The following is a 24,559-nucleotide window of genomic DNA, read 5'->3' on the forward strand; positions in this document are numbered from 1 at the left end:
CAGGCTTCATACAGTAATTATTCCAAGAGCTCACTTGTTGGAGCACACTTTTACAGCAAATGTTTGTACTTTGAAAAGTGTGCAACATTAAGTTAGCATTTACTGATTCGCAGGTCCGACGAACTTGAAAATTATGAGACAAAAAGCACTAATCCAACAAGCAGTGGAAGATAAACAAGTTGGTTCTTCAACACATGACAAGAAGTGCAGCTGAAGCGCACACAGAAATCTTGTATCGATACATACAACACATTTCCAATATACATGCCATTAAAAACTAAAATGAGCTAAGGGAGTGAATGAGGGTGGAGCTATACTGGTATGGTACATCATTCATTTCTAAGAATCTTGTCATGAGTTGCTTTCCATTACACCTTTTTAGAAGATTCAATCCTTCAAAAGATAGGAGGAATTGCTATCAAGTGTTTGGTTTGCAGTCCATAGACAACTCAATGGCTCTACCTTGTTTCCCAGCACACAGCACGGCAATCTATTGAATCTATAAGAAAATCTTTGTTGAAAATCCAATAACAAAATAGTCTCTTAGTTCAACCATAAAAATGAAACTTGGTTACCCTCCTTGTCGTATGTCAGTATAACATTGGTCTTATAGTCATCAATTACTCATTTAAGGAAAGACAGATCACAGAAGCATAATTTAGTCAAACACCCCTTGTGATCAAACATGTTAAATGGTTTTCATTTCTGATCTCCTGCTAGATGACATAATTTAAGTCGGCATTTACTAATCACACATCCAACAAACTTGAAATTTACAAAATGCAGTACTAATCCAACATACAAGCAGTAGAAGGACAATAAACAAGTTGCTTTCTTGAATCTGTACAACACAAGAAATGCAGCTGGAGCACACACACTAATCTTATATTGATACAACACATTTCCAATATACAGGCTTTCAGAAACTACGATAAGCTAAGCAAGTGAAACGTTGAAACGAGGAAGCTAACGTCAGTCCCCGACAGTGTGGAGTTATACCAGTAGACAATTCATTTCCCAGAATCTTTGTCATGAGTTGCTTTCCAGTACACTTTTTAGAAGATTCAGTCCTTCAACTGATATGCTTCTACATATTCGAGTAGGAGGAATTTCAATCCTAGGTGGAGGATCAGGAGAAAAACAAATTACAATGACAGTTAAGTTATCACACGTGTTGCGCTTGAGGGCTTCCCTTACCAGTTCTCTTGAACATCTTTCTGGGTCATTATGTAGCATGAGTTCTTTCCTGGCCATCGTAACAGCACATTGGCTGCTCATAACATCCCAAAGACCATCACAACCCATGATTAGGAACTCATCATCCTCAGTCAACAATGTTTCCTGCAACTCCGGCTCTGCACTCAAGGGGTAGGCAGAACCTTTTGGGCCTTTCATGTGCCAATCTCCCAAGGCACGCGCTATAGATAACTGTCCGTTTAAGTATCCGTCATATATGACTCCTCCAAGTTTTTCTATTCGATGTCTTTCAGATGCGCTATTTGGTTTGTGGTCCTTAGACAACTCAATGGCTTTACCTCGTTTCCCTAGCACAGCACGACAATCCCCTGCATTAGCAACGATCATGTTTCTGCAAAACAAATCATATCACACTACAAACTATACAGTACCAAATCCTGTTTGAAGAGAAATTTGAATTACATCAAAGAGTGCAAAAAACTCATAATGATCAGAAATATATGGAATGTTGTCATCAGCAGTTAATGTGGATTGTGGAGCAGAAGAGAACAGACTACGCATTCAGAAAATATTTCATGAAAACAAATTCAGCTTATTCTACTCCTTCCATTTCAATTTGTTTGTCGTACTTACCTTTTTAATCCGTTTCAAAAGGAACGACCCTTTCATTTTGGTACATTCTTTAGTTTAAGACCACAAGTTTCAAAAGTCTTGTTTACTTTATCAAATTCTGTGTCAAAGTCAAAACCACAAAGAAATTGAAACGGAGTAATAGTTCAAAATGTTGGCATGATAGCATCTGCAGTTTCAACATGAAATGGAAACCAGAGCAGTTATACGTATTAAGCTTCACAAGGAGGAATAGCCCAGAAGAATGGAACTAAATATGTGTATTTGCCTTCATGCTTTTAGTAAACATAAAAGACCAAACCAAACAAGATGGCAGCTAATCTTCTTATTTTTCCCTTCAGTAAGTATATTGCATTGTTCTAGGAAATAATTTAGACAAGAAATATGAAAACAAGAAACTGAAGATCTACTTACCTTCCAAACATTAGAGCTGTCAATGCTGTGGTGCCAGAGGATATGTCGATAGAACTATTGTCGGCAAAGGCATAGTCAGCTTTCAGAAAAGCATTCTTGAGTGCCTTCTCTAAACACATGGGAAAACAGGGGTCCTCCATTATGAACTTGAGAATATTATTCCTCACAAATAATGCTGCATCAGTACCCCCATGGCCATCAAAGACCTGTGAGATATTAGTAACAGAGTAATTACTAAATCATACCGATGATGGGAGGTACAAGTAACGGTGCAAGGACCAAATGACACAGCTTAATCGAGAAACAAAAAGAACACTAGGTGCATATCATTTACGGAACAATCCATGAGATACACAGCAAAGCAACCAATCAATCAGCTACACCTCAATCCTAACTCCTGAGTTATTTGGGATAAGCAAACATAAAAAAAGTAAATTTACAAATATTATAATTTTGCATGAAAACTAAATAAATTACCACCTGTATGCACACTAAAATTTGAGTTGCCGTTATCTTTCTTAAATTGAACTACGGTCACTTTTAGAGTTTCATTATTGATTTTCTTTTTTTTCAGGAATCCTCGGCTTCAGTGGTACTTCAGCAAACTGTCAAGAGCAGATAGGTCTTCATAGTTTGACTTTTCCCTAGGCATATGCATCCAAAAAGCCTACTGCATTTCGAACAGAATAAATCTTTTGGTAATTTAAGTATGTTAGGAGTATATTTCCAGACAAGCTTGCAGAGTTCGTTTGATACTTTTACGGACTAGGAAAATTTAAAACTAGTTTCGATGGAGGACATGTTGCACACTTGAAGAACATCATAGATCCCATGAAGCCTTCTAAGGAGCAATCCATACAGCATTTCCTTCTAAGTCATCATTCACTTGATAGTTGATACTGCTGCGTGCTCAAAAAGCCCAAACAAGCTCCTAATTCTTGTCTATCTCGTTTTGTACCCTTTAGGCCTCTATCTATCCTTCGCCATTCATTTTTCCATTTTACGAAGTTCGTTTCACACTTATTATCTCACTAACTATAGAAAACAAAGGCCACAAGCCCCCTTGAACTCTCCGTTGTCAGATTTTGATTGATTCAGTGAGGGGAATCTGCCCTAAGTAACTTAAGCCTTCTTTAAATGGCTGTACTGAATCAAACTTAAATTCTGAAATGAATTGCATCACAAGCTATTCAATGAGAGGAACACAACCAACACAAAAGAGTAACTCATTTAGGGTGAAACATAGCACATTATATGGGTATTTCTATCTACAACGCATGCAAAAATCCATAAACAAATGAAGTGCAAAAGCTACAAACCCCATAGAACGCTGCAGGGGAAGTGGAACCTGCAATTTCATTAACATGATTGACTAGATCATCTATACAGATATGTTCATCCTCCATGTACTGTTTGGGTCCTTTCTCAGCACAACTTCCAGAACGAAATATTGGTTCAAAGTTTGATTGTCCCTCTGAAGGGTGCTGGAAACCCTTCTCAGTTATTTCAAAATCCTAATAGATGTAAGAAAAATAATATTAGCTGCATGACCTTAATAATGTACAAACAACAAAGTTTGAAAAATCAAAAGGATGGAAAAGGAAGCAAATTCAAGGGGAGTTATTAATGTAGTTATTAGCAGATAAAGAGATTAACTGCTACAACTTTTATAGCTTCGATCTTGATAAAATACCCCCACCCAAAAAAAAAGAAAAAAAAAGAAACCGGAAGGCATGGGGAACTTAAATGTTGCGTACTCAGGCAGATCAACTACTAAATTGCTTTAATCATGCAATCTAGATCTTAGGAGTCATTTGGTTCTCATACTAGTTACGTAAAGATTATAATGCATGGGCTATTTTTGCGATGAATAAATTGTAGGAATTGTTATGCAATGAATAATGACACGTGGAATGTTATGCATCGATTACCTAATCTACGAGAATTTTTGTCTTTAGATATGCTTATCCACGTATGACTAATACATGTATTCTTATTCTACATTCTATCTGTCGTTTCCTCATCACTTATGCATATTAAGTTTACTACCACCAATCAAAAGCTGCATTACTTGTGCAGAGATTGTTTTTTCTGCTAAAAACTAAACTGTTTTCTAAATACTAGTATCAAGCACAACAAGGAATCTAATTAAACTGTCTTTGACTTCCATAAATCTAGCCACTAACTGAATTCCCACTAAAACTAAACTGTTTCATAAATAGTACTCCCTCCGTTTCAATATGTTTGTCTTACTTCCCTTTTTAGTCCATTTAAAAAAGAATGTCTCTTTCCTTTTTTGGCAACTCTTCAATTTCAACTTTCCACATAGCATGTTTAATACCACAAGATTAAAGGACATTTTGGTACATTATACACATCTTTTAGTTTAAGACTATACAATTCAAAAGTTCTTTAGTTTCTTAAATTCCGTGCGAGCTGCCAAGTCAAAACTAGACAAACAAAATGAAACGGAGGGAGTACTATCAAGCACAACAAGGGATATAAACACGCAACAAGATGCTGAGATAAGATCACTACCAAGCTTTAACACTTTCCACTTACCAAATCAGTGTCTGCTACAAGTGCAGTAGAGTTCACTGAATACCGGACAACAGAGGGATCTCGTAGTGGCTTATCATCTGACATCTTTAGTTCCTTTGATCCCTCTAGTAATTCATCTTTAACAGCAGATGTATTCTCCTTACTGTAACTCCCTTCTACTATAGCAAATGGTGGTGAAAAATCTGTATAGGCAGCCATATGCATTCCCAGAGCATAAATTCAATAGCCTCAGATTCTTATCCACAGAAAGCTAAACCCCAAGAAATGCAAAAAAGATAATCAATCACTCGTAAAAGGGCAAAAAGAGAGAGAAAACAATTTGCAGTACAATAATTGTCAAGGTTAAGCCTTTAGCAGTCCTACAAAAACAAAAAGCTTCAATCTTTGGTTCGATTACAAATTCAAGACCGTTCTAAATGGAAAATCTTAGTAGTGCAATTTGTTTTAACCGGTACCCACCTTGTAATCCCTTCCTCATTTCCCTTCCCTTACCCAAAAAGACCCTTTTTAACTCCACAACAATAATCCCACAAGTGGGGGTGTAAGGATAGTGTGTACACAGATCTTATCCTACAAGGTATATATGCTGTTTCCCATATACCCTGGACTACCTTTGTAAACTCCCCAAGCTCTAAAATTGCAACAATTCAAGAATCAAAATAAACAGAAATGAAACCCCTTTTTGTCATAGAATCACCACAACCAACAAAGATCAATAATTTCAGTAAATTTCACCAAACCCACAAAGCAAAATAACCATAGGAAGCAAACCAACTTAAGAAAAACAAACAAAAATAGTAACCCATGAGTCTAATTAGCACATAGATCTTTATGAACAAACTTCAGTTCATAATCAAAAGTTGAATCTAAATTACCAGAATGATCTGAAGTGGACACCCAAAAAGGAAATTTTGATGGAACTCACAGATGATTAGCCTTTTTTGGGAAGTAAAGGGGTGAAACTAAGAATGGAAATTGCTAAAAATGGAGACCCTAAATCCAACTGAGAAAATAAAGGCACAACATTTGCGGTTGGTAACCGGCACTTCCTGGACAATGATTATTAAAAAACGGCTTTTCTTTCATACCAAAGAACATGACATTTTACGTCATTCACTAGTGAATAGTAAATCCACGACAATATTAAAATTTTGAGATTCAAACTTTTAATTATAAATTCGAATATTAAAGCTTTGAAGTATATATTTGATTGATGGTTGAAATTTCAACTATATCCTATAAATTAAAATGAAAATAAAATTATAATTGTGGACGTAAATTAGTATGAAATGAATAGTCAATGTGAAAAAAAGAAAAAGAGAGAAAGATAATGAATGTCACATGTAAATGCATAGCAAGTTCTAGGGCTTAATCATGAATAATTGTCAAGTATATAGTTAAACTAATTGCATAAAATATACTACTTTTTTATTGTTAATACAAATAGTTTTGATTGAAATAATTAAATGAGATAATATATTTTTAATGATTTGAAATTAGTGAGAAATTTGGAAATGAAATTAGTCTAAAGGAGTATTGCTATATATTAATATTTATAAATTAATGATATTCTGGCCTTTATTCTGTTTTGTTGCAAAATATAAAAATAGAATGAAAAATTTCAAGTTATTTAAGTTTAAAAGAAAATGTATGGTTCTTGACATTAAATTATCGTAGACGTTTATTGATTCTATTTTTTTCTAAATATACTCTACATTTGTCAAGCTCGTAAATTTGTAATTAACTGTGTCTTTATCGAGTTGGTTGACATTATTCATCGTTGTCTAAACGAATACGCACTAATTCACCTCAAACAACGTGAAAAGTCTGCTTTCCAATTCTTTGTATGCGACTCTTAGCTATATCAATGTTCAAAATCCTCAATCTTTATCGTCTAGATTAATTCCAAATAAAAACGAACACCTTTTTAAGTGATTGTAATTGATATAGTTTACTATCAATAGTTCTTAACCAATTCTTTTTTTATTCATTTAATTAATATAATTTATTCATTATTAAATGCAAAGAAAAAAAGGAACACGAACAAAAAAACAATACGGAAAAAGAAGTCAAACAAAACAAGTAAATAACAATTGCAAATGCTGATGTAGATATATGAAGAAAAAAAAACCTAATTTTGACAATTGAATATAGTATGCATGTTTTGCAGTATATGTTTGATAATTATTCTAGAAATAAATTAATTAATTAAAGCTCTACTAGAAGCAACAACTTCTATTTTCTTTATTGATAGTGGAACGAGCTTTATAATAAGATGGTAATAAATTAAAGATATTTATTTTTTGTTCATTTTATCGTTAGCGATTGTTCGAAGAGTGATTCCTCTATTATTTTTCTTTTTTGTTTTTTTTAAGATAATGAGCCTATTAAGGCCTAAGGGGAGAACTCTCTTCCCATGGCAGATCAAGAATTATAATTTTATAGCTTTGAATCTTTTAGATTATTTATAACTTTTTACGTATTGAATTTTGAATAAATTATTTTTTATATAATAAGTTTTAATAAAAGTATAAACTTAAAATTTTGCTGAACTTCAATTATAGCTCTCAATAAGTGTAGCCTCCAAAAAGAAAAAAAATTAATTCCATCCACACATTATTTCCAAGAAAAACGTGATCACAACTCCTTTCCAAATGCTAGAGCTCCTTCCTAAATCCTAATAAATACAATTTGCAATTATTGAATGGAGTACTTTTTTTAGGCAAGTTGTAGAATGTTTGATGTAACTCAAATAGTTGTAGCCCCGACAAGATAAATTAATTTTGCGATAGGTTTTTGAAATTTTATCTTTAAATAATTATTTAATGATAAGTTTTTCCTTCAAATATTTTTAAATTCCCAAATACTTGATCAAATTCAAACACAACTTCAAATTCAAAAAATTATCATTTCAATAGCTCAAATTTTAAAATTTATGAAAATGAAAAATTAAAAAACTTCAAATTATTCCAGAGTCACTTTATTCGTTGCTTTGGCCAAATCACAAACTCTATTATTCTTTCTCTGATTGGTGTACAACCCAAATGAACGTGAAAAAAAAATCCCTTTTTGTTGAATTTAATTTAAGTTAGGAACAACTTTCTTTACTTTTATTTTTTTCACGTTCTCATGTTAGAATAAAATTCCATATGAGTTGTGGTGGACAGTTGAATTTGTCTAACCTCTTGGATTTGAATTTTAAGTATAGATTTTGTTGTTAAAAGGTGGCATGATGTGTAATGTCTGTATCGGAATTAATTGAACTCCAAATACGTGTGAAGAGTGAAATAATAAAAAATACTTCAAAGCTTTTTCACGTGCTTGTAGGAGTCTTCCTTCTTTGTTGTCTCACCCTAATCCATCACTGTTTTCAGCCTTCTCTATCAAATAAATTCTTTCTTGATTGGTTTCCCAAGTTTCAAACTTTCCATTTTTACAAAACCAATATCTTTACTTTCTTATTTGCTTTTGAATAAAAGAATTATTTGGTGGAATTTCTCTATATACTTGCCAAAGTGAAGCCTAATTGGTCATCAACTGTCACTGGATTTGTCAAAGTTCTAAACTTTACTAGTTTTACTCAACCAAGATTGCAACTTTTTAAGGTTTTTCAGCTAAAGAATTAAAAGGGTCACTCCTAACTGCAAAAGGAAAGAGTAATTTAGTAGCTTGATCATCATTGCTAGTAGCAAGAAGAAGATACAAGCCAGGAAAAAAGGGTTTTGGCTGTGAGGTAAAAAGGTCTGTTCAAAATCTTGACTTTAATAGTCTAGTCATTCTTGATTCTTCTGTCTTTTACTCTGTCTTCTACTTTTTTTTCTTCAAGAGTGTATTTCTTTGTCTCAAGGTTTTCTTAATCTGTCAGACCCAAATTTTTGCCTGTGCTTGTTACTATGAGTCTATAGCCTTGGCAAACCGTAAAGTTGCTGCCATGTGATCATGTGGTCCTGTGTGGCTTCCCTTTTTTTGTTACTATGATATCTATTTCTGTACTTGTGTTATGTCTACCTCCACGAGATAGGGGAAACGTCTATAGTACACTCTACCCTCCGCATACGTCACTCGTGGATTTCACTGGGTATGTTGTTGTGTTATGGCTAAAAGAATGTGGTTCCTTCTCTGCTTTATTCTGCTTCTTTCTCACGCTTAATTCATTCGGGAAAGTTGGGTGTTCACAATAATGCTTTCCTCTCTATTGAGTACTTATGTTGGGCTTTAATTTTAGCATAGAATCTGATTCCTTTTTTCAGTTTAAGCCAACCGTTTCTTTTCCCCTTTTTTGTGTGTTATGCACATGCATGAGCTCTTGCTTCATTTTGTGAGTGCTTTAGTCTTAGTATATAAAGTTGTTGTGGGGATTTTGTAGTTTGTACAATTCTCATGGCATTTACCCGATAAAATGTTAAAAGTATTGGAGTTAAAATATTTAGATGTCAATTTTCTAACCCTTTTTTTTTCACGCGCCTCAACTAGTTTCATGGGATACCTTCCACGTCCCACTACAACAAATACTAGATAATTCTATCCACCAAGGTTAGGACAGATGGGAAGAAATCATCTTGTGATTTAAGTTTTGATGTGATATGATCTTTCTCAATGAACCTGAAATATTTTAGATGTCAATTTTCTAAAGGTTTGATGTGATATGCTCTTTTCCTATGAGCCTAACTGTTTGAGAATTCTATCTTGTAGAAGGAAGTGGTAGGATGAATGCTAATTAAGCACACAAAGATCCTATTGTGTCATTCATCTAGGATGAATGTGGTTTGGATTATTGTCTCTTGTATAGTATGCTTTGGAGTGTGTTCAGACGGGTTGAGTGGGAATGGCACTTCAAGGCCTGCTGTTGTGAATGTTGGAGCTATTTTTACATTTGACTCTACAATTGGAAGAGCTGCCAAGATTGCAATTCAGGAGGCTGTGAAAGATGTTAATTCCAACTCTAGCGTCCTCCAAGGAACCAAACTTGTTGTGCAGTTGCAAAATTCCAATTGCAGTGGGTTTCTTGGCATGGTCGGAGGTACTTTATTCACTGTTCATTTCCTTTAATATTCGTTACACTGCCTTAGATGCTGGCAATTTTAGAATCAGGAAATAACAAGAGGAAAGATAGTTAGTTCCTCCTTTAAGGAAACCAGGGATGCTTGGAAGCAATTGCTAATGTCAACACTCATTGTAGTTCATCATTCTCAGTTGATATATATAGCTGATGTTTTGTGCTATTAGAATATCTGGCATTCATTCAAAATTTGATTCACATAGCCCAGTAAAGTTTCCCAATTCTCTCATTTAAGGGTATATTTGAATCTCTAGACTAACACTTTTTTTATTTGCAGCCTTGAAATTTATGGAGACTGATGTTGTTGCAGTAATAGGCCCACAATCTTCTGTAGTTGCCCATACCATATCCCATGTTGCCAATGAACTCCAAGTTCCTTTCTTATCATTTGCTGCTACTGATCCCACACTCTCCTGTCTTCAGTTTCCTTATTTTCTTAGGACAACTCAAAGTGATCTATACCAGATGACTGCAATAGCTGAGATCATTGAATTTTATGCTTGGAAGGAGGTGATAGCGATTTTTATTGATGACGACTATGGGAGAAATGGTGTCTCTGCATTAGATGAGGCACTTGCAACAAGGCGCTGTCGCATCTCATATAAAGCAGGGATTTCCCCTGGAGCTACTGTTACGCGGGGTGATGTTATGGATGTTATGGTAAAGGTTGCCCTGATGGAATCTAGAGTCATTGTTCTACATGCATATCGTACCTTAGGATTGATGGTACTTTCAGTGGCTCATTATCTTGGAATGATGGGTGATGGTTATGTATGGATATCCACAGATTGGCTCACCACTGTGTTAGATTCCTCTCCTCCTCTGCTACAAGATACTATGGATACCATGCAAGGAGTTCTAGTTTTGCGACAACACACTCCAGACTCTGAAAATAAAAGAGCATTTTCATCCAGATGGAACAAGTTGACAGGTGGTTTGTTAGGGCTAAATTCCTATGCTCTTCATGCATATGACACGGTTTGGCTAGCTGCACATGCCATAGATTCATTCTTTAATCAGGGAGGGACCATTTCGTTTTCTAATGATACTAAGTTGCAATCAGTTGAAGGAAGTAATCTACACCTTGAAGCAATGAGTATTTTTGATGGTGGGCCACTTCTGCTGAAGAACTTATTGGAGAGTGATTTTGTTGGTTTGACGGGGCCATTCAAGTTTAGTCCAGACAAATCTCTTATTCGTCCAGCATATGATATCATAAATGTAATTGGAACAGGTTTTCGACGTGTTGGTTACTGGTCTAACTATTCTGGTTTGTCTATTTTGCCTCCCGAGACCTTTTACTCAAGGCCACCTAATCGTTCAAGTACAAACCAAAAACTTTATAGTGTTGTGTGGCCTGGAAACAATGTTCAAAAACCTCGTGGATGGGTTTTTCCAAACAATGGTAAGCAACTGAAAATAGGGGTTCCCATCCGAGTTAGTTACCGGGAATTTGTGTCTCAAAGTCCAGGCACTAACAATTTTAAAGGTTTTTGCATTGATGTATTCACTGCTGCTGTAAACTTATTGCCATATGCTGTTCCACATAAATTTGTCCCCTATGGAAACGGGCATGAAAATCCCAGCTACACCGATATGGTGAGGCTAATCACAACCGGGGTAAGTTCATGCTGACAGCGAGGATGTATGTCCACAAATGCTAACATTAAACGATTTTAACTATATTTTAAATGAATTGTTTTTGTGTGCTCCCAGAAATTTGATGGTGTTGTTGGTGATGTTGCAATAGTTACGAATCGGACTAGAGTTGTCGATTTCACACAGCCATATGCCGCATCTGGACTTGTTGTTGTGGCCCCATTCCAAAAGTTAAATTCCGGTGGCTGGGCCTTCCTAAGACCCTTTTCTGCTCAAATGTGGGGAGTTATTACTATTTTCTTTCTCTTTGTTGGGATGGTAGTGTGGATTTTGGAGCACCGAACCAATGATGAATTTCGTGGGCCTCCCAAACAGCAGTTGATAACCATTCTATGGTGAGATCAAAGGTTCTTTCTCTTTCCTTTTTCTGGTTTAGTCAACCTTGTGGTGGTGGAGGGTGTAGCATTGACCCTCCCTGTATATTAATAACCAAAGTGTGAATACATGAAGGAGGAGGACATAATTCCTTACCTCCAGAAGTCCCATGCAGAAAGTGGAAATGCTACTTCCGAAAAATAAGTTTTTCATAATGTATTTATGTGCATACATGAAATGTTCTAAGTCAACAAAATGATGATTTCCCCATCTTACATCGTTTAGTTTTACAAAATAACAAAAATCATTACAAAGTGACAACATTCTCATATTAAGTTACCAAATGGTGAGACCAAAGTCTGTTGACAAAAGAAGCATCATAATCCCAATACTTGCATGTTATTTACTGTGCATTGTGGTACCTGCTAATTAAAAGGTTGTGAGCAGGCCCAACCCATGAGGTGGTGTGGGATGTGTATTTGCCTAAAAACACGCTAATGTTAGTGACATAGGTCCATACATGTGTGAATACATGCCGTACACTATTCTTTACGCAACTTGACACAGATTCCTGCTACGGTGCTAGTTCTTTTTTACTTCTCCTCTTAACTAAACAAGAAAACATAGATTGTGGGATCATAAACATTAGTTCTTGATGATACGATTGTTATTATGTCAAAATTTGCATGTGTCATTGTATCTTTCTATTTGTACTTAAATATTATATGAGTTCAGAAAACAGCCATGATAGCTATGGTGCTCTGTTCTCCTTATCAGTTATGAATGCAGTTGTTGCTCATAGAATAGTTCTTTGTCTGAAAGTTCCTAGATTTCTGGAATTCATAGTTTATCAATAAGGGTGTATCTCCAGTAAATTGTTTTTTTAGAAAATGGGAACATATAAAGCCGAGGTTCTTTAAGCATTCTTATGGTTTACGGCTTTAATTTTCTGTGAGCACTGAGTGTGGTCCAATTCATTGTTCAATTGAACTTGATTTGAATAGATTTGTAACCATCACTCGAAGAAGTTCACACTGTTATAGTTGGATTGCTGCTTCCAATGAGAGCAACTTCGCTATCATAGAAGACGATTTGTCTGACGATTGTTTGTTCTTCTTGCAGGTTCAGCCTTTCAACTCTCTTTTTTGCCCACAGTAAGTGAACTATAGTTCAGTATAATTGTTTCGCGGTGCATTCTATGTTTACTCTCTTACCTTTTGTGATATTTCCTCTGTAGGAGAGAATACTGTAAGTACGCTTGGTCGCATGGTGCTGATCATATGGCTCTTTGTCGTTTTGATAATAAATTCAAGTTACACAGCAAGTTTGACCTCCATCCTCACTGTGCAACAATTATATTCTCCTATTAAAGGTATCGAAAGCTTGAAAGAAACTGATGAACCAATCGGGTACCAAGTTGGTTCTTTTGCAGAAAGGTATTTGGAGGAAATTGGTATACCAAAATCCAGACTTGTTCCCCTTGGATCACCGGAAGAATATGCTACAGCACTTCAACGTGGTCCTGCAAAGGGGGGTGTATCTGCAGTGGTGGATGAAAGACCATATGTTGAACTTTTCCTGTCAAACCAGTGCAAATTCAGGATTGTAGGTCAAGAGTTCACCAAAAGTGGGTGGGGTTTTGTAAGTTTCTCTATTCCTACAGTTTTTTCTTTTTTCCTCATTCCGTGTGCCTCCTGCCTTTTCTTTTTCCTTAATCCTAATTCTGTAAGTACACCTTGGTTTATATTGTATGAAAGAGGATCTGTAGCTTCCTAGAGTTTTCTATACCAGAAGAAAATTGGGAAGAATATCTTATATATATTAAGAGTTGCACTTCATTTGTGTGGGAAAACAAACACATGTAAAAAAAAAGTTGTTGAATCTCATAGAAGGTCCTGTAGGATTCATAATACACTCGAGCATGCCTAGTTTATTCTGTGTGTGATATTTGTAAATCAATATTATCTAGTCTTTGGGGTGAACGTGATATTGGTGTCCATTTCAACTTTCAGGTTCAGTCACCCCTTTAAAAGGTTCTATTCTGTTGACTAAAAACTTAATGTCCTGGACATCTTGGTAGGCTTTTGTAGCATATCACTAAGCACACTTCTATTTAAAACCGTTTTCTGAGTATTTGTGTAAAAATCGTTGACGTCGGGGTTCTGCATTTCAATTAAGCTTATAGATTCTTTATTTATCTATTGGAGACACGGAATCCAGAAATCATGTTTTGCTCTGTCATGTTGTGCTTGTTATTCTGATTCAGGCATTTCCTCGGGACTCTCCCTTGGCTGTCGATTTGTCAACTGCAATTTTAACGCTATCAGAGAATGGAGACCTCCAGAGGATACATGACAAGTGGTTAGCAAGAAGTGCGTGCAGTTTAGACAATGCTGAGCTTGAATCAGATCGCCTTCACTTGAGAAGCTTTTCAGGCCTCTTTCTTATATGTGGGATTGCATGCTTTATTGCTCTCCTAATATATTTCATCCAGATTCTGCGTAAATTTTGCCAGACTTCCAATGCTGCAGTTGATATGGATGGTCAGAGTACTACTTCACGTTCCAAACGTCTTCAAACTTTGTTGTCAATTATTGATGAGAAATCAGATAAATCAAATAGAGGCAGCAAGCGAAGGAAAATCGACAGATCAGTTTCTGCTGACAACATAGAAAATGACTTGGGAAGGGATTCCAGGTGGAGAGAATCACAGGTTCCTTCTCAAAATGAAATTCATTAGTTCAATTATGCCAGCTTACATTTCTTACAGGGTTCTTACCAAGTTTCAATTTTGACAACATAGAATTGTTTGACACATCATATATAAGATTCAGCTGTCAACTGTATATTAGAACAATCTTTACATAATCAATATCATTTCTGGTTTCTGGGAAGAGTGATGGAACTAAAGTATGCTTCAACTCTGATACTTTTTCTATGGATTCATGTGGATGGTGATGATTTTGTCGTCATGTTTTAATTGTAGTTTCTGCATTTTAAGTTTGATGGGTTAAGGTAAAGTTCATTGCTGAATTGCAGCCTTTAGGTAGATTTAGCCATTGATCAAAGGCTGTCTATTGCACCTCATTTTTTTTTTGGGAAGTATGGAAGCCTCTTTAGGAGCTTGCAGTGAACTGTGAATTGAAGCAAGATGAGTGCTATTAGCAGTTGTAGCTGATGCTTATTTTGGCTGAAGCCTCGTCTCTGTTGAAGATACAATCAAGTAAATAAAAGTGTGCACTTTCTAATATTCAAGCGTATGTAAGATAACCAAGCCAATGATGCTTAACTAGTCTTTTCGGATGATCAGTCACACTGGGATTGAGACATGACCTGGACACACAATTCAGCACGACATAAGATCAGGAGTAGATGTATCATGCTGACATGAGTTCATCTGAATCTGCTCTTTCAACACATAGCATATATTTATATGTAAGAATTTCATAAAAAGTGGCAACAAATAGTAAATATAAATCCATAACTTTTATGATATAATGAGTTTAATGTTAATAGCCTTAAATGATTAAAAAAAAAAAAAAGCCTTAAATGTTGAACTTGTAAAAGTTAAATTTTAGACTCGCTTCTACATAGGAGCATGCAGTTATCATGGCTTCAAATCTCATTGTTAGCCCTCATCAAAAAAAGAAACCACATGCTTGACATTAGTTTGGCATTAAGTAAAGATCATGCTCGCATGCGAAGAAGCGTGTTAAAGATATAATTAAGTAAATAAAAGTCTTCTCTCTAGTAGTTTTAACTTTTAGCTAAAATGATTACACAATTTAACGTCATAATCTTGTTTTAGTCCTCCTTATTTATCATTAACTCACTTGCCAGAGGAGGGAATAAGTAGAAAAAAGATGCATTTGGCCCTTTTATCATTATAGCTTCCACTGAACTCACTTGTGGTAGGACAAAGAGCAAAAAAAATGGTGCACTTACAACACACAATTGTTTATGAGCCTATTCTTGCGACATTTTGTGATGGAGATTTAGGCATTGCACAAAAAGGTGCCATAACCATAATGAATACTAATTATCTTGGTGCATTTTCAGGGACCCTCCATTTTGATTTGGTTTAGTAGGGTATTTATAGGATAGGTGAACAATAATTTGGGTTGGTCACTTTGATATTGCTGTTGGGAAATTTAACTCTGGAAAACAAAGGCCTTCAATTAAGGGACATCATTGCTACTTTGTACAACATTAAGTCACACAAATTTGTAGCATGTAAACATCCAACTGATTGACAACATATACATTTCAGAAAAGGTTTTTTCCTGGCACATTCAACTATAAGCATCACACTGCAGAAAGTCTCCACTACTAGAAATGAGCTCTCTGAATAGTGGCAATGAGCTATAGAAGAAAAAGGGAAATAGAAAGAACAAGATCAGCATTCAGCTGTAGTTAAAGAGATCAGCATTTACATCTGTTTTATCAATCATTCATGGTTATAGATTTATAATTATAAATTACAATATGTACATAGGTTTAATATGTAGATAGTATTGAGCTAATTTTGATTGCCTTTGAAGTATTTTTGAAAGATATCTTCCTCTAAACAATACGTATGAAGTACTTTGTAGACCTCAATTACAAGTCTAGGAAACCTGGTGGAGAAATAGCTCTCAAAACCTTCAGGAACCTGTCCAAGAATTCCCTGTATTTCCTTTGAAAGCTCTCTGTAATGGTTTAACTTATTTCTGATAACACGCAACAAATCGCGGACACTATCATATTTGTAACGCCTGTAGCGACCAATGTCATTGATAAATGCACTATCCATTTTATCATTCCACAGACCTCCCAATGCCACGGTCTTAACACTTTCCAGTGCTCCCAAAAGTTCAGATCCATCCTCTCTATCCTCTAATTCCACTCTATCACTGGCATCTCGGAGGAATGAGAGTCGCATCTCGGAATTCCAAAAGAAAGGATGATGCAATATCTCCACTGCTTTTGGCCTATGGGATAATGGAAAGGCATACACCGACATCAGTGGAAGTACAAAAATAACATCAATGAAACAGAACTTACAAATTCATAACATCAGGGAACCACTACTATGCACCAAAAATTTGGAAACCATGATGCCATTACCTTAGCTCTGGATTTGGATGCAGGAGTGCACTGATGAGATCTGCTGCCTCTGGAATATTCTCTATAAGGAACAAATCTTTTTGATTGTTTACTATATTTATATCACGTTCAAAACTATCCCCATATGGATGTTTTCCCCCCGTTAAGCAGAAAAAGAGTACACAACCTAAACTGAATAAATCCACAGCACGTGTCTGCCGTTCATGACGAAGTTGCTCAGGTGCTTGCCAACCTGAACTCCCAGAGCCTACAGATATTGTAGGACAGAAATAACACGGGCTGAGTGACATTCATGCATGTACAATAGTTGCAAATAGATATGCAGAAGAAAGTTTCAAGATATCCCTATTTGCAAATGAAATGCCTCCACCACATGGCTTCACTAATCACTATAGAAATATATAGATTTATCAACTCCAAACTGAAATGAATACAAGTTTTTCAAAAAAATTGGGACAAAAAGAAAGTGAATGGGACTTGTATTAAATACATTGAAAAATAAAAAAGCACAAAAGCAGACCTTCCTCACCCTTTACTCAGGGTAAATAAGGTAGCATTGGGGCTGGGTAATGCACTAGAAAATGCCAATTGTTACCAGAGAAAAAAATGCAAGTTCTGAACTAAGGCTTACCAGTGGAATTTTTGGTTAATGAAGACATGTCCCCTGCAAGATGCTTGCTGATACCCATATCTGAAAGCTTTGCACTTACAGATCTCTCTTTTACTATAAGAATATTCTGAGGCTTCAAGTCACGGTGTACAATTCCCAGTTCATGCAAATGAGCAAGGCCATGAACCATATCTCTGCCATTAGCAATCATGAAAGGGCTTAATTGTTAATTCTGAATGCCTCTCAAATACGTCTGAAAGAGCTGTAACTAAATCATGGTGAAAAGAAAAGGCAGGTAAAAGACATAAAGAATCTAATATGCAAGCACCGAGAGGGCCACATCCTGAAATGTGAACGAAAAATTAGTATGTATTCGTTCAAAAGGGCAAACAAATTAATAAGATGTGATTCAACAAATGATTCAGAGGCTAATTGCCTTTATATTTTGTGAGATCAAAATGATATAGTACTCTCAGATAAAGATGAGAGAAACTTCAAAGGCTTCATGGGAATACTGAAATTCCCATAACAGCCTATTAGATGCTTTAGCAATATAGATGTGAGAATTCTCAGCTTAAATGTTCCAAAGGCTGTGATTCATATGCCTGAGAGTCGTCATTGAATTGTCTGCAAGTTACGATGTTACATGTAGTAACAAATCTTCCATATTCAATTCTCAAGGTGTGACAAGGATCATTATGATAAAACTGCTCTGACATCATCCACTATAAATAATTGCTTTTTTAGAACACATTTATAGTGTAATTTGATTAATAAAAGCATGAGTTACCACTAGGAGTTTACTAAGCAAAATGATAAAGATTAAACAATTGTCAACATAATTTATTTTTTTTTTTTTTTGGGGGGGGGGGTAAAGATTTATCATCATATTATTCTTGAAATAATTCTGTACATATATACAAGAACTATTTCAATGTAAACTTTAATGGTCTATTCCAGTTCAAATTGGGACCCTTACATGATTTTTTTATTTCTGAAGTAAAAGCTATAGAATAACCAGCTTCAATATATGATACCTATTTCTGTATCCAACACCAATAATATGAAAAAATTCAAGCCACCATGAACATTTCCTATGTCATATTGTTCGATCAATTCTTCAAGAAAAATTTGACGTGAACAGTGTAAAATATGAATAACAGTTGGATAAACATTCAAGAAGTCCAGTTAGACATGCCCCAGAGTCAGATAATCCAAGAGAAGCTGTTTCCCAGGCACAGTTATGTCAAATGAAAATTTTACAGATTACCCAGTTTAACGAGAGTGACTATCAGTTCAGAGTCATGTTGCTGAGAAAGCCATAGATCATGCACTTGGTATTGACTGATCCATGAGAAAAAGCACTTGATATTGAAGTGAGTCTCCACACACATGAAAGAATTTAGATTAATAAAAGTAAATCAGAAACCGATAACAACAATAAACCAACCTCATCAATTTTAACAGGTGAGCTGAAGGATATCCACTGGGCTTCCATAACGGGAAGTCATCCTTGTCTCCAGATTTCCACTGAACTTTTACAGTGCAGTCACTTAAACAACCGGCATCCTGGTTATTTCCAGAAAATTGTTTTTGGTAGGAACTGGTGACTGATGATATAAACTCATATAAGCTACAAGTGCAACGCTCAAGAGCCAGGTAAACAAAATCTTGATCGTACTCCACCCCATACCAACGAACAATGTTTGGGTGTTGGTCAGACGCAATAAGATTTTGAATTTCTTTCAAAGCCACTTCGTGATGAGTCTGGATGAGGCGTTTAACTGCTACAGGACGACCATCATAGATTCCCTCGAGTACGATAGTGCCATTGCTCCCCTTAGCTATTTCAGTGTTAGAAACCAATAACTTACCAATCTTCCGATGATATATAAGACTATCATACTTGCATAGATTCAGCTCCAAAACCTTCTCACTCTTTCCAATGTCAGCAACGACACCAGTTGCTTCTGTGTCATCATTATGACTATTTTTCTGATTCTTCTCATTACGTGTACTGCTCTTACTGAAACCTGACTTTCGAGATTTCTTCTTTTTTGAGGTTACAGCTTGCAGTTTGGGATCTGTAGCCTGCTTGTGCAACTTCCACCTTTTCCACAGCACATAATAAATAAAAGGGAAAGCAGCAATGAGCAGCATAAATGGAATTAGTACAACAGAATTCCAGTTATATGAATGTACTAAAGCATCAGATTTTGTGACTTTAGAACCATTATCTCCACCAGGCAGACGCATGAACCCAAATTCTTTAGTCATAGATGGAAGAGAAGAAGGGATTATATCAGTTCTTTTGTTTGGAGGTAATCCCACTAACTCAGAAACTGGTTTTAATGCAGGATTGATATAAGTAGAAAGCGCCACATCTCCGGAAAGAGCATTATGTGGCCTGCCAGATGCAAAAAGTGATTCTAATGATTTAAGATTCCTGACTCGGTGAACAACTGGCTTAGTAGGACAAACTCCATATCCGGAATTCAATTGATCCTCTTGGTAAGAAAAATCACCAAGAAAACTACCAATTTGTTTACATTGCTGTGAAGCCTCAAAATCAGCAAACATTAAGTACCATAAAACCTTTCCAGTCTTCGAAGAAGTATATTTCAGAGCATAATCGGTTCTCATAATGTAGAGAGGATTAACAGCTTCTGAGTCTGGATCTTGCGCTGCTGCCCATCCTTCAACATCCTCCCTTGGTACAATTGGATTTTGTCCAACATCTGTATCACCTTCTAAAGGGAACACATCTGACCTATATGTCTGGATAAGTTTCCCGGTTTTAGCATCAACAATGAATACAGTGGTCTTCTTTGATCCCAACATGATTCCACCAGCTGAGACATATGGAGTTTGTTTTAGAAATTCTTCCACACTGAATGGCAGCTCCTAAGATAATGAAAAAGAATAGCAGATTAAGGAATGCAGTATTTTAGGGTTTAAAATACCTTTAACACTTTGTTATGTCAAACCATTTCATGTGAGCACGCAGCACTCTCGAAGTAATAATATCAAGTTCACAAGAATCACTCTCATCATGATATTTACACTAATAGATGGACAAAAGCAAAAAGCCTCTGGTGAAAAGATTCAAAAGCATCGCACACCTGGTGCCATACAGGAATAAAAACTCTTCAGAAATACATTCCCTCAACACAAAACTCCATAAAGTTTCTGACTGAGCATGGTAGAGGACAAGTTCAGTCGCGTACCACTTTTTCGAGGCCATTCCCATGCACGTATAATTTCCAATCTTCTCCACAATCTATATAGAAGTTATCATCCTCAATGGTAGCATTGTTACGATCACCTTGATAATCAGAGAGAGACTGATATGAAGAATAGATGGATGCCCCTGACCTAAATGCCCAGATATCTTCTCCTGATTTTAGATCCAATAGATGTACTGTGCCATCTGGAGCAGCTACAATTGCCGTGTCACGCTTACTAAATTTCAAAACAAGACAACAAAAAATTGCACTTGAATTAGCTTAGGGGCACTCGAGCAGAGAAATTATACTAAGAAGAAAGCAAGTGAAAGATGTTGAGAAAAATTAAGCAAATGAAATAAAGGTGAACAAGTCCTCAACCCTACGCATATTATCTTATCAAAGAAAATGTAAAATAATGATTCTAAAGTTCCTAAAACGAGAAACAAAAACCATAATTCTGTATTGACTGGCCTAGAAAACTAAGAATTTCACTACCATGCCAGTGTTCCACAATTTTGTTGTGTATCAATATGCCATCATCATCTACATCATCTATTCTAATAAAAAATAGAAACAGCAAAGCCTAATTTGTTCAACACAAATGTGAAGCCTGTCACACTTTATTTCTTGTTTAATTTTCCCATTGTATCGAGTACGTGGTTATTTCCCTATCCTACTCCCAGAGCTCTGCCCCACTGGCTTATAATTTTCATAAGCTCTTAGCTTCTCTTCTATACTGTGTTTATCTCCAATTTAAAGACAATATTGGGAACTTTTCTTTAGCATAATGAACATATCTTTGGTGTTCACATAGAAAATTAGTAGCTTGTTGGAAATGTGGCAATCATAGGAGGTTAAGAAGAGCTCAAAGCCAATAAGGGGAGAACTATTCCCAGTTGCATAATGTGGACCTTATGGATGGAAAGAAACAAGGCATGCTTTGATGGGAAGAAGTTGCAGATCTCTTTTTTTTGATAAAGATAATGTTGTATTCATCAGCATTAAGGATAAGCATTAAGGATATGCTGGAGACCTCCAAAAATAGGTTTCCAACAAGAGAAAAAACAAAAAGGCTAATAGATTACAAAGTGCCTATAAAATCCAAAATTTGTGCAGCTTCTTCTATCCCTTCCTCTTTACACCAAAAATAAAAAGTAGTCAAGCAGTTCCATTTGACTTTCTCTATTGAATTAGCTTTGTTATCATAGCATCTGCTATTTCTTTCTTTCCAAATACACCACCAAATGCATGATGGTATTATACTCCACCACTTTTTCTTAGATTTTCTCCCCCCTCTGCTGATCCAGCAACTAAGTAGATCTGTTGTATGCTCAGGTATAATCCATTCTGTATGTGTTAGTCCCAAAAAAAGGTTCCACAATTGTGTTGTCACTTTGCAATGGAGGAACAAATGGTTGTTGGTTTCCTCAGTCTCATTACAGAGAGAGCACCAAGATCTCTAGAGTAATGGATAAGTATTTGGACTTTCTGTATTAAAGAGTTTGCTGCTAAATCCTGAACCTTTTTCTGTACCATCTTGGTACTCTTTTACTAAAATTCTGACTTATCAAAAAAAATAAAAATTAATGTGTGACTCATTTAACCTCCAACTTCAATTAGTTGGGTGTGTACTAGGTCAATTGAAATGATAAGATGTGCTAAGAATAATCAACCTAAACGATTGGGTCGATATTGCTTGAGTGCATTATAAACAATTTGCTGGCATATCTGATGGAAAAAAATCCATCAGAGTTTGATGGGTTAGGCTATGACCACCATTCAACACATTTTCCACCCAACCCACACTGACAGAAATGAAATATGGTGGACGGTTTCATGACTCATACTGTTACTCAATATACCGACTCATACTCAATCTAACCCGTTGTGCCCATTTGACACTCGTCTCAATACCCAGTAAATTGTTCTCCAATTTATATCAAATTTGGATTGCTTTAGAAAAAAAATTAAGTTATGCAGACTCCCAAGTGTATGACCTCCAAACTAGTAACAACGGGTTGGGAAATGTAGTTGTTGTACAAACAACAACAACAACAAACCAGTACAGTCCCAAAAGCGGAGTCTGGGGAAATGTATTTGTTTTGAATCATCCAAATGTTTTGGCCTCACCTCTCTCAAGATGAATATTTAGTGGCAATTTCTCAAGGTTTAATTCTTTGCTTCATGTTAAACATGGAATATATATATCAACCAAAAACAATCACAAAACCCCATGCTTTAAGATACTACAACTTGAAAACCAATAACTAGACGCCGCAAAGAAAAATCAATTAACAGCATACTTAAGAAAATTCATAGAAAACACCTGTAAGGACTATCCCCTCTTTTTGGAGGATTGTCCGTGGCCTACCTCCTTCCCACCAACACAAAACCTGGATAACTCTGCCCACCAAGACTTAGGCAGATGGGAGGAACTCACTTGCCTCCACTGGGATTTAAACTTGATCTCATGGTTTCCTCCCACTTCATTGATCACTAGTCCACACTCTTGGGTGCCAACACACATAAACACTCTTATCAGCCAAAATATCAGTATATAAATCAATCAGCTACGCCTCAACTAGTTCGGCGTTGGATAGTTGGATCCTCTACATCATTTCCTATCTATCCTAGCCACCAAGGCTAGGACACATTTCTTCATAGGATTCATCTCGACTACTTTTAACTTCTAACTGCAGAACTTAAAAAATCATGGAAAAAGGGGAAGACTTACGGTTTGAGAGGCAATAGAGGACTGGAAGCAGGAACTTCTGAGCTAGGGATGATTTCAGCTTCCGGATCGGATCCATCAGAATTTGATGGAGCTCCATATACAACAACTATAAACACAATTGCTAAAAAGAATATGATAAGGAACAAACCTTTCATTTCCAAGATTTAGGGATCAGAAATTTACAAAAAATTCCATGCAATACTTCTCAATCGAAGCAAATTATGAACACAAGATGTTGATTTTGAAGACAAATTGAATTTATTGAGGTAAAAATGACATCTTTTGATCTCCTTTCTAGGGTTTTCGTTCCAATTTTGTAGCAAAAATTGGATCTTTTTCTAGGGTTTTCGTTTGCAGTGGAAAATCATAAACAAGATCATCAGTTTGCAGAAATCGAGGTCGGATCCGTAAACCGTTAATTTCGGCGCTACTATGATGTCCTGTCAACTGGTTCAGCTCAAAAATCAGCTTATTGACCTTTTGATTGGAAAAAAAGTTAATCTGTGATTAAATGAATTACTAAAATAAGTAAAAAATTTAAAATGGATATACAATTATGTACTCTTTCTATCCCAAATTACTTGTTAATTTTGACAAATAACAATTTATTTTATCTTTTATATCATCAATTAATTACTTTGAACAATGTAGAACTTCTTAACAAATTTAAGTTTTTAATTGATTCACTTCATAATTAATAGGAATAAAATGATAAAATTGCTATGTCAATCATTGTTTTCCTAATGGAAGTGTCAATTCAAAAGTGGACAAGTAATTAAGAACATAAAGAGTATTAGTGTAATTTCACAAGTGACGTATAATAAAATTAAAATGTATGAAAGAACAAATAATAACAAAATATCAAAATTCAAAATAAATAAATCAATATATAGTAAAACACATTTAACGAATAAGAAATCCAAATGGATATAATGAGTTATATATATTGTTGATGTAAGTCTTTTTATTTTATCAATTGATTTTAAAATATGATAGTAGGTTAATTACTATTTATATTATACTAACCATTAAAGCTTATGAAGAGA

General features: G+C 35.6%; 3 protein-coding genes across 6 annotated transcripts; 1 reads left to right on the top strand and 2 right to left on the bottom strand.

The window, feature by feature from the left end:
• Positions 1 to 721: 721 nt before the first annotated feature.
• On the bottom strand, positions 722 to 5,887 carry LOC102603578 (probable protein phosphatase 2C 27). The gene is made up of 5 exons (XM_006342088.2): positions 5,679 to 5,887; positions 4,804 to 5,053; positions 3,561 to 3,755; positions 2,242 to 2,447; positions 722 to 1,588 (listed from the first exon to the last, which is right to left on the bottom strand). The coding sequence occupies exons 2-5, from the start codon at positions 5,005 to 5,007 to the stop codon at positions 1,030 to 1,032; spliced, it is 1,164 nt and encodes a 387-aa protein (XP_006342150.1). The 5' UTR covers positions 5,008 to 5,053; positions 5,679 to 5,887; the 3' UTR covers positions 722 to 1,029.
• A 2,223-nt stretch (positions 5,888 to 8,110) lies between these two features.
• LOC102603910 (glutamate receptor 3.3) lies at positions 8,111 to 14,730 on the top strand. Of its 2 annotated transcripts, none has more exons than XM_006342089.2 (7): positions 8,111 to 8,544; positions 9,496 to 9,823; positions 10,140 to 11,482; positions 11,579 to 11,856; positions 12,959 to 12,990; positions 13,074 to 13,477; positions 14,103 to 14,730. In XM_006342089.2, exons 2-7 carry the CDS (start codon positions 9,514 to 9,516, stop codon positions 14,574 to 14,576), a joined length of 2,841 nt encoding a protein of 946 aa, XP_006342151.1. In that variant the 5' UTR covers positions 8,111 to 8,544; positions 9,496 to 9,513; the 3' UTR covers positions 14,577 to 14,730. The 2 variants fall into 2 exon arrangements, with proteins under 2 accessions (XP_006342151.1, XP_006342152.1); XM_006342090.2 differs by having other exon boundaries at positions 8,111 to 8,536.
• Positions 14,731 to 16,218: 1,488 nt separating this feature from the next.
• LOC102604683 (serine/threonine-protein kinase/endoribonuclease IRE1b-like) lies at positions 16,219 to 24,003 on the bottom strand. 3 transcript variants are annotated; one of them, XM_006342092.2, is made up of 6 exons: positions 23,514 to 24,003; positions 20,780 to 21,014; positions 19,003 to 20,456; positions 17,574 to 17,746; positions 16,943 to 17,189; positions 16,219 to 16,806 (listed from the first exon to the last, which is right to left on the bottom strand). In XM_006342092.2, exons 1-6 carry the CDS (start codon positions 23,666 to 23,668, stop codon positions 16,356 to 16,358), a joined length of 2,715 nt encoding a protein of 904 aa, XP_006342154.1. In that variant the 5' UTR covers positions 23,669 to 24,003; the 3' UTR covers positions 16,219 to 16,355. The 3 variants fall into 3 exon arrangements, with proteins under 3 accessions (XP_006342154.1, XP_006342155.1, XP_015161924.1); XM_006342093.2 differs by lacking the exon at positions 23,514 to 24,003 and adding an exon at positions 20,516 to 20,674 and having other exon boundaries at positions 19,003 to 20,404; positions 20,780 to 20,870; XM_015306438.1 differs by lacking the exons at positions 20,780 to 21,014; positions 23,514 to 24,003 and adding an exon at positions 20,675 to 20,770.
• Positions 24,004 to 24,559: the final 556 nt, after the last annotated feature.

Source organism: Solanum tuberosum, unplaced genomic scaffold (genome assembly GCF_000226075.1).
Source record: "Solanum tuberosum cultivar DM 1-3 516 R44 unplaced genomic scaffold, SolTub_3.0 scf00032, whole genome shotgun sequence".
Taxonomy (NCBI): Eukaryota; Viridiplantae; Streptophyta; class Magnoliopsida; order Solanales; family Solanaceae; genus Solanum; species Solanum tuberosum.

Coding starts and splice junctions, on each gene's coding strand:
- LOC102603578 (XM_006342088.2), bottom strand. CDS start 5,007: ATGCATATGGCTGCCTATACAGATTTTTCACCACCATTTGCTATAGTA. Junction 3,756..4,803: donor TTGTAGCAGACACTGATTTG/GTAAGTGGAAAG, acceptor TACATCTATTAG/GATTTTGAAATAACTGAGAA. Junction 2,448..3,560: donor CCCCTGCAGCGTTCTATGGG/GTTTGTAGCTTT, acceptor AATATCTCACAG/GTCTTTGATGGCCATGGGGG.
- LOC102603910 (XM_006342089.2), top strand. CDS start 9,514: ATGCTAATTAAGCACACAAAGATCCTATTGTGTCATTCATCTAGGATG. Junction 11,483..11,578: donor TGAGGCTAATCACAACCGGG/GTAAGTTCATGC, acceptor GTGTGCTCCCAG/AAATTTGATGGTGTTGTTGG. Junction 12,991..13,073: donor AACTCTCTTTTTTGCCCACA/GTAAGTGAACTA, acceptor TTTCCTCTGTAG/GAGAGAATACTGTAAGTACG.
- LOC102604683 (XM_006342092.2), bottom strand. CDS start 23,668: ATGAAAGGTTTGTTCCTTATCATATTCTTTTTAGCAATTGTGTTTATA. Junction 21,015..23,513: donor CCTCTATTGCCTCTCAAACC/GTAAGTCTTCCC, acceptor TTTGAAATTTAG/TAAGCGTGACACGGCAATTG. Junction 17,190..17,573: donor ATTAACCAAAAATTCCACTG/GTAAGCCTTAGT, acceptor CAATATCTGTAG/GCTCTGGGAGTTCAGGTTGG.